General features: G+C 40.8%; 1 protein-coding gene across 1 annotated transcript in view; it reads left to right on the top strand.

The window, feature by feature from the left end:
• SH3BGRL2 (SH3 domain binding glutamate rich protein like 2) overlaps positions 1-18,219 on the top strand; it is a 45,797-nt gene extending 27,578 nt beyond the window's left edge. Inside the window, exons 3-4 of the mRNA XM_030489962.1 lie at positions 12,093-12,173; positions 13,274-18,219. Coding sequence (XP_030345822.1) covers positions 12,093-12,173; positions 13,274-13,288 — 96 coding nt within the window. The 3' untranslated portion in view covers positions 13,289-18,219. The remainder of the gene's footprint in view (positions 1-12,092; positions 12,174-13,273) is intronic.
• Positions 18,220-18,505: the final 286 nt, after the last annotated feature.

Raw genomic sequence — 18,505 nt, 5'->3', positions numbered from 1 at the left:
AAATCAGCATCAAGAACAAGCGAGTCAACATCATGACCAGCAACACAAAGTAACAGCCTGCCAAATAACAGCTAAACAGGTTGTTGTGGTTTAACCCCAGCTAGCAACTAAGTACCATGCAGTTGCTTGCTTGCTCTTGCTACCCCCCTGCAGTGGGATGGGGAGGAGAATCAGGCAAAAAGGTAAAAATAATGGGTTGAGAACAGTTTAATAATTGAAATAAAGTAAAATATAAGAACTATTAATTATCATTGATTATTATATTTAATAAACTGTGTAATGTATAATGATAATGAAAACCCAATTAACAAAACCCCAAGTGATGCACAATACAATTGCTCACCACCGGCCAACCGCCACCCAGCCCGACCCGAGCAGTGATCTGGGCCTTCCGGGTAACTCCCTCCAGTTTCTATACTGGGCATGATGTGCTGTGGTACGGAACACCCCTTTTGGCCAGTTTGGATCAGGTGTCCTGTCTCTGCTCTCTCCTGACTTCTCGTGCCCCTCCTCGCTGGCAGAGCATGAGAGACTGAAAAGTCCTTGATCAGGGTAAGTGCTACTTAGCAACAACTAAAACATGGGTGCGTTATCAGCATGGTTCTCAGACTAAAGCCGAAACACAGCACTGCACCAGCTACTAGGAAGAAAATTAACTCTATCCCAGACAAAACTGGGACATGGATATAACAGCTGTAAATTCTGTCTAGCACACTCTGGTCAAACCTGTCATTGTCTTGAACCTTTTTGAGTCCCTGTTCAGAAGCCAGAAAGGACTGTTGGGGATGACCCCACCCAACAACCACACAGCTGCTTGCTCCACACCATTCCACAAGCAGGACAGTGAAGAAAACAGGAAGAGCAAAACCAAAAGAACTCATGAGTTGAGATAAAGACAGTTTAAAAAGTGAAGGAAGGGGAAAAAACCCAAGTGATGCAAACGCAATCACTCACCACCTCCCAAAAGCAGACTGGTGCCCAGCCAGTCTCCAAGCAGTGGCTACCTTGGAAGACAAGCACTCCCCAATTTTTAATGAACATGATTTTATGTGGTATAGAACATTCCTTTGGCCAGTTGGGGTCAGTTGTCCCAGCTGTGTCTCCTCCCAACCTCTTACCCACTCTCAGCCTACTCTCTGAGGGTGGCAGGGGGGAACTGAGTGAGAAAGAGAGAATGCCTTGGTGTTGTCAAAGCACTGCTTGGCAACAGCCAAAACACTAGTGTGTTAAGGCTGTTTTAGTCACATATCGAGAACACAGCACCATAGGGCTTGCTGTGAAATAAGTTCACACCATCCCAGCTGGACCCAGTAAAAACATGAAGACTGTAGTTCGTTTACTAAGTTTTCACTAACTAAATCCTTTGCTTTCAAGATTACAGAAAAAATCCAAACCTCTCTGCCTCCCATTGTGAATTTATCTTACACAGCCAGATCAGTGATTTTGCATGCAAGTTATTCAGATTTTTCTAAAGTACTGGGGGTAGGATCCATAATAGTACTATTATGTACCCTGCAGGTTAAAGACTACTTAAAAAAATAAATAATTACACCCTTACTTACTAATTAGTTACTGTTACCTTTTTCATGGAAAATCCAGACAGATAGAGAAATTACTGCAGATTGGTACATCAGGGCCAGATTCACAATGGGACTACAGCATGATGCCAAGCACTAAAATGCCTAAATTTTGGTGATGTGGCTTTGGTGGTGGAATTTTGAGACCCTATCTAGGGCTCTAGCTTCTTCGCATGGCAGGTGAGGAGCCATAGGTACATGTATCCAAACAGGATCTGCAGTAGCCAGAAGATTGGACATGGAGAGCTCTTAAAGCAGAAAGCAAGAGATGTTGGAAAAGTGACGTCTGAAATCAGATCTGTGCCTCACACCTCCCTCTTCTGCTTTCTCTGAAATCTACAGTGACTCCCGGATCTTTCAGAAGATTGGAAATCTCCACTTCCTAGTGAAACTGCACCCTAACTTTAACCTTACAATGCTTCAAGATAGCACTTTGAAACAGTGACAGTTTCATGTGCAGAAATCTGCCTCTGATGTGATATTGCCTGAAATTTAGGCCAACCAAATTAAAAGGAAATGTCTTTCCAGGTGAGAGATTGAGCTGAAGGGAAAATATTTACATAGCATAGCAGGCTGTCTCTCTTTTTTTTCTTGGAAGCTGCTCATATGGTTTAGAGTGTTAGGGTAAGTCCTGATAGAGTGCCTATTGGCAGCAGTAGGGACAGAGATATGTGATATTTATTGTCCTTCCCTGAAATTTAATATATGGGTATCAACTCCATCAAAACAGTGAAGGCCTATAGACGAGAAAGAAAATAGGCTGCTGAAAGAGGTGCAGTGTTCTCGAGAAACTATTCAGCACGCAGGCAATGACTGTGGCACTGATTTCTTTGCATTGTTAAGTATCAGGCTCTTCTGTTGTTTTTTAAAGATCCTGGAAAGATTCATACACATTTTTTATTCCTCCTTTTCTGTATGTGTCAAATAACAGATCAGTAACAACCCACTGATAAGAGAAAGAAGAGAAAAGAGAGGATTTAAGAAAGCTGGATAGAGGCCACCTCAGAGTTTCTGCCCTGGCCTGCTATGGGAGAGTTTATCATTATTCTTGTGCCTACAGACAAAGAGGGCTTGAACTCTCTCTCTCTAGATCCTCAAGCAACTTGGCAGAATTCACCTTAGCACACCTGCTGTAGTGTGTTTCCTTCAGGAACTAACGCAGTTGGGCTAATTTGGTATTCAGCCAGTCTACTTTCAGTTCCCTACACCCTTGGAGATGTCTCATCCGACTCACGTAGTGTCTTGGTGGTCTGCTCTGTCTTTAGAACAGGAATAATCTCGCTAAATAGAAATTAGTCTGAGTTAGTCAGAGATCATTAACAGTTGTTAATGATTGATGATGCCAAAACTTTCTTGATCAATTATTTTTCCCACGAGACAAAATTATTTTCCCATCATTTCCTGTATGGCAAATTTAAGCCGTTTGTTTGAAATTGTTCTTAATTTCCTTTTGTAGTTGTACTGGAGTAGTTTGTGGCTCACAGGCATCTGCAGACCCTAGGCTGAATGTGAGTGGCCTGAGGCCAGTTACACAGCCCTTTTCTCAAGCAAGAAATGTAGAAAGCAGAGCTGCTGCTGGAAAGCAACCCCTGCCCATGTGTCTCCTCCATGTTGGCAATGTACTGTTCAGACCATTCACAAGGTCTGCATGGTTCTAATTTATAAACCGTGCCTATGCTTTTGCCATCCACTTCACTGCTTTTCTGTGTCCTGGGGTAAAGAGGTTTAGTTCCATGTGATATGTGCTTAATAAAGGGGAGTGTGGTACCAGAGGCAAAGTGTAGACTAGTGAGCTTGCCCAGTGTTAGGGCTTAAAAACATAGAAACTCAGCAACTCGGTAAAAATAAGATAATCCAAGAATTTTATCCTCCTCAGAGCAATTAGAACTGATATCATAATGTGTTACAGTGCTGCTGTTTACCCGCTAGTGGAGAGACTATATGCCTGTTGAGCACCACAGTTTTTATTTGGACTTTCCTCTGCATTCTAAACTTCATGAATAGTTGTTTCAAAGTGAAGTAGCTAGACGGTATGTTGTAAACCACCCCAGCACATAAAGATGATAGCTGACAAAGATTTGATACATCTCTGGAGATACCTTACTCTGTTTGCAGACTCCCCTAAATATAGTAATATAGAGGTGTCATGACTAGTTTGGTTAAAGTATTTTATATGGGGTCCGTTCTACTGAAATATAGTATATATGATATATGGAATATATGAGGTAAGGATAAAAAGATTCCTAAGTCGCAGTAATATTCTAAGGGCACATAGTACTGCACAGAATATGGGTGTAGCAGTATTTTGGAACAATATCTAGAGAAGGCCATGGCTATTGTCAGAGAACAACAAGTAGTGTGGCTTTCTTCTTTCTTTAGTAGTTTGCCATTTCTGTTCTTCTCCAAAGGATCCACAGAAAACAAAGGAAATGTTGAAAGATGATTCTGTCAGAGTCTAATTCGTAAAATAAACAAATGGAAGGGGGAAATCCATAAACCTAATATTAGTACGAGTAAAACACTTTAAGATGAAAACCAACCAACATGTGGTTGTCATGTCTCTTGTAAACTTACGGCTGCCTTACAACATGTCCAAGTTAAAAGGCTGGGGGAAAGCCCTTCTGCGCTTGGACTCTCTGTCTTAGAGCTGAGGGATATTGGTTCTTAGTTGATGCCTGTGTACCATCAGGGTTGCTGAATGAATGGCAAACATCACATTCAGCCTGAGTGTGTCATGTACTGTCCAAAGAATAGAGCTGTGGCTGACATCTGCTTCCTTTTAGTAAAGCCTTTGTTTTTGGAAGCCTACAACTAAAGAGATTACTGAAATAAACATCTGGCCCTTAGGAGAGGAGTAACAGGTTGCTTTGTACAGTCAATTGTATAAGCTCTTTAAAAATCATGATCAGAGGTCTTACCAGAAAGTTGGGTAATTGAAAACTGTCATGTTTAAATTGTCCTGTGATGTGCAGACAAGATCATGTTTTTGTGTATTTATACAATATTTTAAAAGATTCACACATGCACAAACAGTCATTCTCCAAGGAGAGCTGTGCTGAATAAGAGTTTTCCACTGTAATCCTAATCACATCAGTGAATGAATGTCATCTGTTCTAGAGCACTCAGCTGCCCTTTTCAGGAAGGATGCTAATAGCTCATTCTCACTGGAATACAGTATTAACTCAGCAGCAAAGTGCTGATTTGATGCATCTAAATTATGAGTTTCCCCCCATTACTTGTAAGAGCAATTACTTTGCCCCTTTTATAAGAATGGAGAGATCATAATAGTATATTAAAAGTTCAACAATCATTGCATTTTAAAAAATCGGTATGAAAAGCAGCGCAAGCTAAATTTGGGTGGGTTCCTTGTTTTTCTGCTTTTTGGTGTGTTAAGGATTGGTTTTCTGATTCTTGGTGTGGTAAGCAATAAGGATTTGTTTAACAAGCTTGGTCTTTCTCTTGTTGCAAACTAAAAGCAAACAGAGACAAAGCCAACTTGCTCATTTAAAGAAACTTACTGGAAGGAAGGTTATTCACAGTTACTGTCTTTGAAACTTCATTAGATACAATGTTATCCCAATCACCATTGCAGTAAGGGGTAGACAGTGTAATTGCTAATTGTAAGTAAAATCTGCTTTGTGTTGATGTTTTACTTTGACCCAGTGCCACCACACTGGTGTTATGTTCCTTGAAGCGCAAATAATTATTTATGCTGATCTGTAGTACTGCCAATTTCAACTTTGGTGTGCAGTAAGTAGTTTCTCCCAGTAGTGACAGTATTTGTTTAAACAAGCTTCAGTGTACCTGCCTAACAAAATACTGAGCCAAATAAATTAATTTGGCAGTGTCTGTAATCACATCAGTACAACGATCTCATCCCCCAGCACCAGGAATACAGCACACTTAAGGTCTCCACATCACAGTTGGGGTACAGCTACTGCCAAGTGGAGCTTTGTGAACTTGGCAGTTGTTGCTGAGAAGGAGAAGCTACCCTGGAAATGGAATTTCTAAAGAGAAGAGAATTCTCAAGGACCAACAGTTTTCCTACTGGAGTGAATTCTCATAAATCCCACATGAATGCCAGAAGGATGTAAGACATTTGTGTCATAATGAGGAGTTAAGTCTAGATTTCCTGAATGCTCGGGTACTACATCAAAGACTAAGCTGCTAAGTTTACTGTAGCATTTAGGCAGTGGATGGCTGTTGGGGTTTCTGCATAACCTAGACATTAAGAGAATTCTGGTTTTGATTAATCTGTTTTTAAAGAGGTGCAAAACAGCCATGGCACCTTTCAGTTTCAGGATAAACTGCAAGGATTCAGATTTTGAAAACAAAGCTATCTAAGTGTGAGGCTTTTTTCTTTTTTTTGTTCTATTTTTCACTTTCTTTCTTTCTTTTCCCAGCATATTAAGTGGACAATATCAGTTAACTTTGCTGATTATTTTAAAACTTTGTGTAAGATACACCTTGAGATAATAGAAGTGTATACATGTGTGAGACTGAAGGTCCATCTAGCCCAGTGTTGTCCCAGCAGTGGCCATAAGCATGTACCTAGGAAAGACTACAAGCAAGTCAAGCATATAAAATACTTCTGTTGAGTATTTTCCCTGACTGTAGTTATTTTACTGAAACAAATATCACTTTAATGTGATATCTAGTATTTAGTATTTCTTACTGCATTTCTCTTTCGTGAGCTTCAGCCTTCTGCTGAGGCCATGTAAACACTTTGCATCTTTCTTAATGCTCTTTCTTAAGCAATGTGCTCCCATGGGCCCACTGAGCTCTGCATTTAGTACTAACTATCCTGTCACTGCAGTGAGCATCACAGCCTTCCTCCCATTATTACCAGGGGAAACTTTGCTTCTGAAGACCTTTGCAGCTACAGCCTGCCTCTCTATCCTGATTTAGAGTCACTCAGTAGGAGCAGGGAAAGCAAAGAAGAGCTTTATACTGTGCAAGGCCAGCAAGATTTTGCTTGTCTGTAGGTGAGCTGTTGAAACCAGTACAGTTAGCTCTGTTTATTTTCAACAAAGCAAGAGCTAATCCATTCCCCAGTAGGTTTTAGGGTATCTTCAATGCTGGTAGTAAAACAGGGGGGCTGTATCTTGCTCACACTGCTTGGTGGGTGATCAAGCTGCCATTGACCTTAAGGGTGAGGAGCCAGGCCTGAAGCAGTCAGATGCCTGTTATCCTGTTCAGAAGCCTTTTCTGACTTGAAATAGCTTTTTACCTACTTTATTTATACTCCTGTCAGTTCTCTATCCCATCAAACCAACCTGAGATACATTTTTTTCCTCCTAACTGGCATTTTTCATTCTTGGTAACCTTTCATACCTTCGTCTTTGTGATATATCATCTGTATTTCTGGCTTTTCAACTTCTCCAGAGGGATTGGGCATCTCTGTGTCACTGATGTCTCTATGTCTCTATGTCCACTGTCTCTATGTCCCCTTAGTTTTAGTAGCCTTAATCAGCTACTGATGTTGCCAGAATTTTGTCTGTTAATGATGTCTAATGAGCAGCTCTGGAAAGCACCAAGGATCAGCATTCAAAGTTGTATGGTCAAAATTATATTTGTGCACATAGTTGCCTTTTGAAGCAGGGCAGTGGGTGGCAGTTTGCTGTGCTTGTGTATATTTAGGTTAACAGCTGCTTTCTGAATGCCTCCAGGGCCTCAGTGGGAGCCACTTCCTTGCACACGGGCGAGACAGCACTCCTCAGTTGATCCCAGCAAAGCCACAGTGCCCGCTGGCTGCTTGGGACAGGGACAGAGGGATTGTAGTAGCTTGCTACTGCTGGTGAAGCCTGGTGCAGAAACAGGGAACCACTGCCTTGCCAAAACTAGCAGATGGTGGTGTCCTTGCTCTGTGGGAGGCAGAGTGTCCCACAGAGTTTTCCCAAGTGGAACCCATTGGCTTGCAACCAAGTTGGGTTCTTGACTGTGTACAAAGCTCTCAGCTTCCACTGAGCTTGGCACCATTTTCCTTCTTGAGCCTCTGCATCTACTGCTGATAGCAGTGGGATATTCTTTATGTGAGACAAGAATTTTCATGTCCTCACCCATGGATTTAGTGTCTTTACATGTCATCCAAATCTGCACAGACTTTCTCTCCTTATAAAAGTAACGTCAAAGGCAGGATGTTTTTGGAACATCTGTTATCTCGTCTGTATTACCAGGAAAGCCAGGGATGCCCACTCTGAACTCCTACCTCATGCCAAAGCACAACCGCTGAATCCTTGAGATCGTGTTCCCTGAGATTATGCTTCTCAAAAATCTCTTAAGAAACTACCCTATTAAAGTTATTTCTTTCACCTTTTATAGGACTATTATGCATTTTTATAACATTTTTTTCCCACGTGAATATTTTGAGATCATGTGTTTTCATTGCAAAGATTAGTAGGAAAATTCTCCTATTCAAAATTTTACTGCTGCTTTATCTAAAATCATGGTGCTTCTTCCCCCTGTTCCCCATGAAAGTAAGAAAGTGTCAGTAGCATTTTGATATGTTTTGCAATGCAGATGTTTCAAAACATCAGGGAATTGCTTCTATGGATAACCTGTTGTGGTTATAAATATTCTGCTCCTTTCAAACGAATCAGTCAGCTGGGTTTTGTGCTCTTTCAAACATACATCTCCTTATTTTAGCTCACTGTGTAACCTTCACGATTTTTTTCAGTAAGTGAATCCAGGTTTGATAATCAGTAAAAATGTGAAAAAAACCCATACTAAATCAGTCCTGGGTACTCCTGGAGGTAAAAATTTACAACTAGCACTTTCAGAAAGCTTTTTAAGATTAGAAAGTCTTAAATTACTTTACAGAGGTTAAGTAACACATATTAGCAGATACTGGTGGATTAGCAGAGTCGCAAAGTCTTTGTCAGAGATAGGAATGCAGCATTATTTCTTACGACATTTTCAGGCTGTGAATTCTTCCCTGCTCTGTTTTTCTTTCAAATTTACTAACAAAGAGTGAAAAAACCATGGATTTAGAGTAGTGCTGGTTTAGAGCTAATTGAAGTTCTGGGATTAAGACTCATCAGGAGAACCCCAGAACTTGAAAAGAGAGAAGACCACTCACCCAAAAAACCAAAGAGCTTTCCTTGGACAAAGCACTGAGACAGAGAGGTGTCTGAGGGTTCATGAAAACTGCCTGTGTGCTTAGGAGGAAGGGGTGCTCCTGGTGGGGAATGAGACTGATGTCTGCCTTGTGCCAAGCTGCTGCAGAAATGCTCACAATAGCTGCCTGCCCGCAGGTTGGCTGCCAGTAGTTTACAGGGCTGTAATGCGCAGCTTAAGGCAATTTAACCTGCCCTGATATTAAAGGGGGGTGCTGTTGTTGTTCTCGTTGTGGGTAGTACTCATCCACTGCTCCTCTACCTTCAGCTCCAGAGACAGTATGACTCACTTGCAGATGAACCCAGTGGAGAAAATTAAGGTTATTTCTCAGTTAGATCACATGCCACCTTCACATGTGTTAGCTTATATAGCTTCTGTCCCTCATGGCTTTTCATCTGCTTTAGCAGAATCAGGCTGGATCTTTTTCAGGTTTAACACCATATGTGCAGTTTTTCAAGTCTTGTTTATAGAGGTTAAGGGCTTAATCAAACATCCTTCTGCAGAGCTTCAGTATTATTACTACTCCTCTAGGAATTCAATCATTACATTGTCCCTTTTTAACTCATGGCATTGTTGGGGTTGCTTTCAGTACTGTTTCAGCTTATGCCATGGCTTAGTTGTGACATCTGTCTATTTTATATGGATTTACTTTCTGGCTATTAATTGTAAGTTTATGTTAATTAGGAAATTAGCATCAGTTCATCACTGTTTATGATTTTTTAAATTGATGTAAAAGTGACTATTTCCTCTGTTTAATTATATGTTTAATTTCAAAGTTAGGTAGAACAGACCATACCTAAAATTAACAGTGAGGAAACTTAAAACTGTCTGATTTTTTCACATGTTAGCATTTTAAACAGTAATGGTGGTAGTTCTGTGCTCATAATGATAAGCAGCATCTGTCTGCAAAGTCTGTTTTCCAGTCTATGATGCTGATCATTGCAGGAGATTCTGCCTTCCTTTGTACCAGAACTGTTTTATTCCTTGAAATATTTCATCCCCCTGTCAGTGAAAGCAAATAAACTTGGCTCTTCTCATAGAGTGGAGTGAGTAGATGGTATTCATTGGAAATGATGTATCGCAGATGGAGACAACCATGGAACTGAAAACCACACAGAAGAAATGTGTGTGCACTCTCTCTCTGTATATATATAGATATATATGTGTATGAAAGCTGAAAGGATCAGTAGACAGAAAGCTTAGTCCTGGAATACTGACTTATTGCCCTAGTCTATAGCACAGCACTATGCCATGTTTTAAGAAGACGACGACAAAAAGCCATCATAAGAAGGTTTACTCTTTCTACTTATGTCAGCTAGTATGTCTGAGGCCTGATGACCACCATACAGTCCTGCTGGCCTCTCTGTGTCTTTCAGAGCTGATGCTCATATTAAAGAGGGGTAGGCTGGGAAACTGTCTCTGTGCTGCTCTGCTTTTCCTGGGGTGAGGGTATTTGAATGATTATGGAACCGTAAAGCATCACTTTGCTAGGATAGTTGTGTACACATTGGTACAGCAGTGTATCATTATGGAAATGCTAGTAAAGCATCTTTGGCTAGTGCACCATAAAGGTTTTAAGAGAAATTCTGCACATCTGGAGGATGGTCATGGATCTTGTGGGAGGTATCTTTGCTATGTTGGCTATGTGTTTTCTGTCCAAACAATCTTTTATTTTATGTTGGTGGAGAGAAAAAAAAGAGAACAAAGAGAAGTAAAGCCTTCATCTGCAAGCACACACTTTCCTTACAAAGTTATTTCACAAAATACCAACCATCCTTCTGCAAGGATATAACGTGGCATATCTTGTAACTGGGTCAGGCAAGTGGGATGAAAGACTATTCAGGGATTCATACTGCATTGTGAAGACCCAGAGAAATACTGGAAAGCAGAATGCTTGCCCAGACCACTTTTGTTTCTTGCTTAGGATCTGAGAAGCCAACATGTAACCACAAGTGGACATTGGCTAGGCATGAGTAAACTCTGGTTGGAAGAAAGAAAAAGGTTCCTAATCTTTGCATATCCTATGACAGCCTTCAAGAATAGCCAGGTCAGAGAAAGATCTCTGCTTTTCAATTAGAGCAACCCTGTGATTGTGGGGTAGGTTGTGAAGTTACAGGTTCAAGAGAAGGTGGGAGTGGAAAGTGACAAGTGGGCAAAGCAGCTGCTGCTGGGGAAAAATTGAGCGGAAAGCACCTGAAACTGTAACAATGAGATGAGCTCTCAAAAAGTATGAGATGAGAGCTTAGGAGCCAAAGAAGTGCTAACTTTGGGGGTCAGGTGCATTAGGAATGACTGTTACACAAACGGAAAGCATGTGGAGGCACCAGGGCTGCCTGTTACTATTCTGTAACAGTCAATATTTGAAGGCATTTTTCTTGTTGAATGCTTTCAAGTTAAGCATAACTACTAATCTTAGATATTTAGAGATAATTACTATGTAGTGATGAGCACATACCTGAAATTTCCTGACATTTACAGAGTATTTTACATGTCAGAAGTGGTTAAATAAGGATTAATATTTCCGTTCTGCAGTTATGTGGTGGAGGAAAAGAGTCTGAACTGGGCACTTTATTGTTTGCTACTGGTCATACAGGAAATCTTTGCCAAACCATGAAGAGAGCCTAAAACTTCTTGGCTTCTTGCCATACGCTAAGTCCATTTGCTAAACTGCTCTGGTTTTCTCTTTTTCCCTTGAAAACTGAATATTGTCAGCTCATCTTATGATAGAAGAGTAACAGGTGTCCAATGCAATAAACAAATCAGTAAAAGCAGTAGTAGTAACACTTTGAGATCAGAACCTGATCTTAAGCAGATGAAATCTAAAAGAAACTTGTTAATGAAGCTTGGTTTTTATCTTCCTATACAATGAGTTTCTTTATGGTAACATTTTATATTTAACTATATGGTTTTCCAAGGCTGAGATATGATTGCTGATTTCAAAGGATACAAAGATGATGAAATCTCTGTTCCACACCACAGAAGAAGTAAGGAGTTCACCTGCCTTAGGACTTCTTGGAGGTTTTCATGTTAGGAAGTATTTTGTTTGCTAAAATGCAAACTGCAAACACAGTCAGAAACTTATTTGTGTTGTTAGGCACTTGAATACCTATAAGATATACCCAGAATAGATTTCCTTTTAATGCAAGTTCACATTTGTATTTTCCTGTCAAATAAAGTAGTGAAAGGTGGTGTAGCTAGAGAATTTATGTGGTTTTCTTTGCCATTGTGGTTGGTGATACTGCAGTTTAGAATAGCTTTTAGATTTGCATAGGAGAATATGGGTAGGTGTCAGTATTTTCCTGAGCATTATCACTCTTTCAACTAATGCATGGTGTGGTAAGATAATCAGGAAAACATGAATACAAATATTGACTCATCTTTTTTTTTTTTCCTCTCTAGGATTACGATGGATTTTTTGAATCAAAGGAGAGCAACACTGTCTTCTCCTTCCTTGGACTGAAACCTACTTTGGCATCAAAGGTCAGTGTAGATTTCTCATGGAATTTTTGAAATAAAGTGAGATTGAATTTTCTTTGAACCGAAAGAACTCTGCATTTGATGTGCAACTGTCCTGATCTATACCTTGTCCACATCAGCTTCATGCTAACAAGGTAATTGAAGCAGTTGCCATGAAAAGCAAAGCATTTTAAATGAAACCAAGCATGTACAGGGGAGTTAATCTGAGATAGCAGATAAATGAATTTTAAAGAATACATTCTCCTTCACATTATCAGTCTAAGTTCAAAGCAACTGACTTAATTATTACAGGAGACAGAACTAGGATCTTAATCACTGGAATATCTGCAGATCATGCCATCAAAACATCATTTTACAGGGCCAGCCTGGCATAATGGCTCAACTAGACCATTTACTCATGAGGCATTAATGCATCTTTTAAAAAATGCTGAAATGCTGAAGCAGTCAGGAGTTACATCAGCTTTTTGGAAAAGAGTTCAGTTTTAACAAATACATATACAAAGGTCAGGACACAAAGCCAGATAACATCTTTCTGTTGAGGGCAGTATAACAGAGGAGATTTTATTGCCATATGGAAGCCTGGACACTTATTCAAAGAGACTGTATGATGCACCTTTTGACAGTAGATCAGACACATAGGGGAGGATTTTTCTTCCCTTGACTACTGTAGATATAGCTGTGTTTGGTAGTAGTACTGCCTCAGGCCCGGAAGGTAGCTCTTGTATAGAGTTCCTTTTCTGCCAGGAATTCATTTATTTCTGGACTCCATGAGGGACAGGGGTGGGAGGGAACCTCAGCAGGCGCTGCAGAAGCAGGTTATTTTGACAGCCTGCCTCGCTTTGTAGCTTGAAGAACTAGTCCTAAGAAAAAGCTGATGTCCTACTGCAATCAGAAACAGCTTCTATGCAGCTCTATTCCTACCTGTTCTAGACATGGAGGAATGTCTCTATAAACTTGACCAGATCAGTCTGGTAGTACTTCAGAGTGATGAATCCCCAGCTGCTGTGTTAGGACCAGGGTTAGGGGCACCTTACATGCAAAGGTCACAGACATGGGAGAGAAGCACTAATGATCTTTTTCTTTTCCTCTTTTCTTTCAAATAGGAGTCAGAACCATAGGAAGCCTATCTGAAGTATCGATAAGCACATCTCCTGGATGAATGACCCTGTTCTTCAGCACACAACAGCTTCCCCAATGGATCACTGTGATAGAGCAAACATACATCATTAGTAGTAGTCTGCTTGCCATAAGACAGTGCTCCCCAACAATCTGGAGTGAATAACACATATGAAACAGCATGAAGGCTGGGCTACTCATCTTCCTTTTTTAAAATACTCACTGTTGATGTTTCACTTTTGTCTTTGGATTGCTTTTGCAACTGGCACTGATATTCTAACAGACACCTGTGTTTGAGAATAAGGAGTGGAAGTGTAAGGCTTCTGTTGTTCATGGATATACTTATGTAGTCAAATTCCTTACCTTTTTTAATTCTTCCAACTACTGTAGTTGAAGTTAGCTCCTCATGATAGTTAAAATGCTGGTGATTATTAGAATGTTTGTGCTGGTTATGATCCAGAAGGTAAAAATTGTCAATCTTAAGATCTCCGTGTAAGCCAATAACTGCTGTATTTTTGCTCTACATTTATTTATTGTGATGTTTATGCTAGATCATGTTTATTGTAAGAGATATGGGCTGCTAACCTTGTTCTTGAAAACTCAATTTGTTTAATGATGCACATTGCGACTGACTGTTCAAAACCAGTTGTTATTATGGAGAAGGTGCCAAAGTGAAATATTTTGACATGGTTCCAAGTGAAGGTGAAATGTGCGGGGAAACACTTGATGGAAAATACTGAGTAGTTCAGAAGAAGAGATCTCGTAGCTAATGATAATATTAAGTTATCTCTTAACTGAGAAAACTTAACATCCAAAGTTGGAGCTCTATAGTTGGACAGTCTTAAAATGAAATTTTGCCAAATCCTTGAGTTTACTTTCAATAACACACAGCTCCACTATTAGCCACATGAGAGTCAGGAGGTACTTTCAAAGCCAGGGCTCAGCCCCATGGGTGGTTAAACTCTATCATGGAACAAGAGCACACCTAACTCACCTAGCTGTTATCCCCAGGTGTGGAAATGTGGAGGTGCCTCAAAGACAGTGAGAAAGCTAAGTGTGTGCTCTGCTGGATGAAGCCACATTGGTCAGTGCAGATGAGGAGCAGGAGTCAAATAAAGGACATGGAGATTGTTCCAGTGGGACTGCATTGATGCATATAGTAGAACTTAGGCTCGAGACTTGCCAATAACCATTCCAAAATGCATTTTAGACAGAAGTCAAACTGCATTATGCATTTTGAATCAAGTCTGGCTATGAAAATAACAGCTATGCTGTAATGTAGCTTTTACTGAAGTGATTTCATAATGACAGGGTAGTGCCATTCCAATAAATGTCCTTATGTCTTTGGGTAAAAAAAGACAACCATTATGTGAGAAAGCTTCTTTGCAATCACAGCATTACTCAGACTGTGTGGCTTGAAGGAAGCCAAACTCGTAAAAAGTGTCAGAAAGCAACACTGCCTGTGCAACAAATATTTGACATGTTCTGTTAAAATCAGTAGCCATGGCATCTGAGACGTGTTAGTTGGAAGGGACAGCTGGAGGTCATCTGGTCCAGCACTGTCAAAATCCAGGATAACACCAACACTAGCTCAGATCAGATACTTGTTTGTCTAGCAGAGTGTTAAAAATACCCAATGATGAAGACCTCGTAATCCACTAGGTAACCTGTGCCAGTGCTGCATCACTTTCCTACTGAAAACTTCCTCTTAATGTCCAGCTCCGAGGCTGTAATTTGTGGCAGTTGCCTTTGCTATGTTTTCTGACACTCACAGGAAGAGATGGCACCAACCTTTTTGTATCTCAAATTAGTCATAGGCTACCATTAGATCATCCATCAGCCTTCTTCTTACGAAACTAAACAAAACTGTCTTCCGCAGCCCCTCTTCACAGGCTGCGTGCTTTAGGCCCCTGGCTGCTGTGCTTTGGTGGAAGGCCATTCTTTCCAGTTTGTTCACATCCTTCTTGAGCTGAGAGAAGGTCCCAAACCAATATTACAGATGTGGCCAGGGGGATAACAACTTTCCTCAGCCTGCAGGCCACACTTCTGAAGTAGCGCACTGCATGCTTTCCCCTATCTGCAGTGAGTACGTTGCTGTCTCATGATCAACCTGGCATTCACTAAAATCCCCAGGTCCCTGTAGCAGGAGTATTACTCTGTCAGTTGCTCCCCAGCCCATACTGATGCTTCATCACCCCCAAGGCAGAAATTTCTACCTGTCTTTAGCAAACTTCATGAGGTTTCTGTTAGCCCAGTCCTCAAGGTTATTTAGATGCCACTGGACTGAAGCTCTGGCAGCTCTACCAACCACGGAACCAGGTTCAGGTGTCATTCATAGACTTGCTAAGGGTGCCGACTAGGTCATCATCCAGGTCCCTGCTGAAGATGCTGAGCAATAGGAGAACTGTATCCTGTCAGATTCTGGACAACAGCTTACGACTACAGTTCATTACATGAACGATGTTCATGACTACCAGTTGCTACAGTAAAGAACAGGTTACCTTCTTGTTCGTGTTGTCTCAGCTACAAACTGCTTACAGTTGTGTGGCTTTTCCCTCTAGTACAAAGGCAAGAAAACTTTAAAAAATGATATATTAAAGGAGTCCATCCATAAATCAGTTCCTCTTTGGATCCTCTGGTGCCTCCTCTACTCAGTTAAAAGGTTAGATGAAGCACACACAGAATTTAAGTCCACGGTTGTATTTACTAGTCAAAATCTTAGCTGCAGCACCTTGTCTACAGGAATCCTGAATGGGATTTGATAACATGCATATACATATATGTAAATATATATTTGTATGCATGTGCATTTTAAAGAATTATGTTGTCTGTGGGAAGGTATTGTGATGTTCTTGTCACTGGTCCCATATTTTAATGAGACTTGAAGCTCATTATAGGAAGGGAATGTGACATGGGGTGGAGCTGTATGTTGTTATCTTCGCCTAGTTCAATATAACTATTCCTAAAAAAAAACTTAAAGAAAAATATGTATATTTTCAAATGAATATAGATATAATTTTACATAATTATACAGTTGATTACAGAGAAGCCATCCTGGATTTATCATGTACTTGATATGTTGTAAACTTTGAGAACTGCCTGAAGTCCCAGTTTCGAAAGGCTTACGTAAGTGTATAAGTATACACGCACGAGTAATCCTGGGCAAAATCCCAGGTTTACTGATGTGAAGGCAAAACCACGCCGATTTCTCCAGGGATTAAATTAGTTTCACAAAACTCCTCTTGAATTTTGATAATTGTAGAATAGAATCTTTCTGTTCAGTGGAGAGGTAGGTAGGTAAACCTAGCTTATTCTAGAGCACGCGTGTGGGCATAATCAGTTGTGTGGAGGACAACACTAGCTCCAAAGGTATCGTGCTTGCTTGCATGGATTGGCAGTGTAAGTCCCTTAGAGCATTTGAATTTCAAGTGGCTAGTTTAGAAGGGAAAAAAAAATATATATACGTTGCTTGAATGTGAATTTGGTCTGTTGCGTGACAGCCTTATTTTTGTAATTAAAGCAAGTAGAGTTCTAGTTTGTTACACAAGATGATGTGGGATTTTTTAAACCAGTTTTGTAATAATGAAATGTAGCTATCAAGTAACTGACAAGGTCTGTGGAAAATAGAGCCATTTATTGAAAGGAATAACAAATTCTTTATTCTGTTTAAAATACTTGCATATGCATATGAGAACCAAATGATCCCTGTTTTTAGCTAATACTTGTATCTACCCTGTGTTTTTAAAAGGGAGAGTAGTGTGAATTAATCTGTAAACCTTTGTACCTAGCTGAAGTTGCTGTGTGGGCTGACGTGCACGCACACGTTCACTGTATCAGTGGCTTTGACAGCGGTGTTTTTGTTTGTGCCACACACTACTGGATAGTGCCTTGCCGGAAAGAGGACTGTTTCTGTAGGGTCTTCTTACATGTGCTTAAACTTTGAACTAAGAAAGGGGTAGTTTCTATATTGCTATTTTTTAATAATACAGTGCATTGATTTTGAGGCCTGAGTCAAAAGACACATGCTTTGTAAGGCTGAAACAGTTTTTGATGAGTCTGCTGGACTCTGGATTTATGTTAGTGTGGCTTTTTGTATTTTTCTTTCCTTTTCCTTTTTGTTGACTGTCTTGAATCAAACCTTCCAAGGGAAGTGGACGTGGAGTAAAGCCCCTAAATTCATGTTTACGCTTTAAAATAACTATCTGATTCGAGGGTTGAGCAGCCCAAGTGCTATCACTGAAATGAAGTGGAGCTACCAAGCTTTCAATGGATTTCTTGGATCTCTTCCCTGCCCTGTCTCCCCATCAGGCCGTTTACTTGGGGAGTCCAATTCTGGGAATACCATGATTCAGAAGTAGGACCCTGAGATGTAGGCAGTACCTTGTGGCACTTCACAGGAGTGCAAGAGCGGGTCATCACCAGGAAAGTGCCAAATCCCATTAGTCTTCAGTGGCTTGCCCACTGACTTCACTAGATCCTGGCACAAGCAGCGGGAGGAGGAGGGTGCTCACAGGGGCCCTTGGCTGGCAGTGCGTGTGTGCAACCACACAATGCTGCTCTCCATGGGACTCCAGCTGCATCATGGCCTAGCCACCATCCTCTTGCTCCCTAAGGAATTTGAGAGGGGAAATGGAGAACAGCTTTTTGAGAGCAGTCCTTCAGCCAGGGCAGATCCGGCTTACTCTCTTCTTCCTATTCTTTACCTCTTCCTAATGTGCTTCATCCTGTCCTGCTTAGACCCACCTATGTGCAAAGCTTCTATTCCTGGTCCTCTGTCACATCCCGTGAGGTCACAAACGCAGAGTTGTTGTCCACCTTCATGGCATCCGTGTTTTGTAACTCAGTGGGAGAGGGAGCATGTTGCATCATAGGCCGTGTACACGTTATATATTAAACCCATGTTCGTCTAATAAAAAACCTAATTCAAAAAAGGCATGTGGACTGTGTTGTGTGTGCCAAAGGACAACATACGAGCCTTTGTTCTTGCTGCAGCTCCCTCTGGTGACAGCCTGGTGGTTTGGCTCCAGCAGCCCCTGCGGATGGGAACACTGCAGAGCTCCTTGCCTAGGATAGGTGAACCTGCTTCTCTAAGTGAGAATTGCAATATGCAGGACACCTACTGGGTTAGGGTCTAGGTCCTGTCCAGGTAAATAGTAAAGAAAAAGACCAAACCAAACCAAAACAAAAAGACATGTTTTATTGTGCACCATTTTTGCACT

This window comes from Strigops habroptila, chromosome 6, assembly GCF_004027225.2.
Source record: "Strigops habroptila isolate Jane chromosome 6, bStrHab1.2.pri, whole genome shotgun sequence".
NCBI classification, from domain to species: Eukaryota; Metazoa; Chordata; class Aves; order Psittaciformes; family Psittacidae; genus Strigops; species Strigops habroptila.
This window is presented reverse-complemented; position numbering and strand designations above follow the sequence as displayed.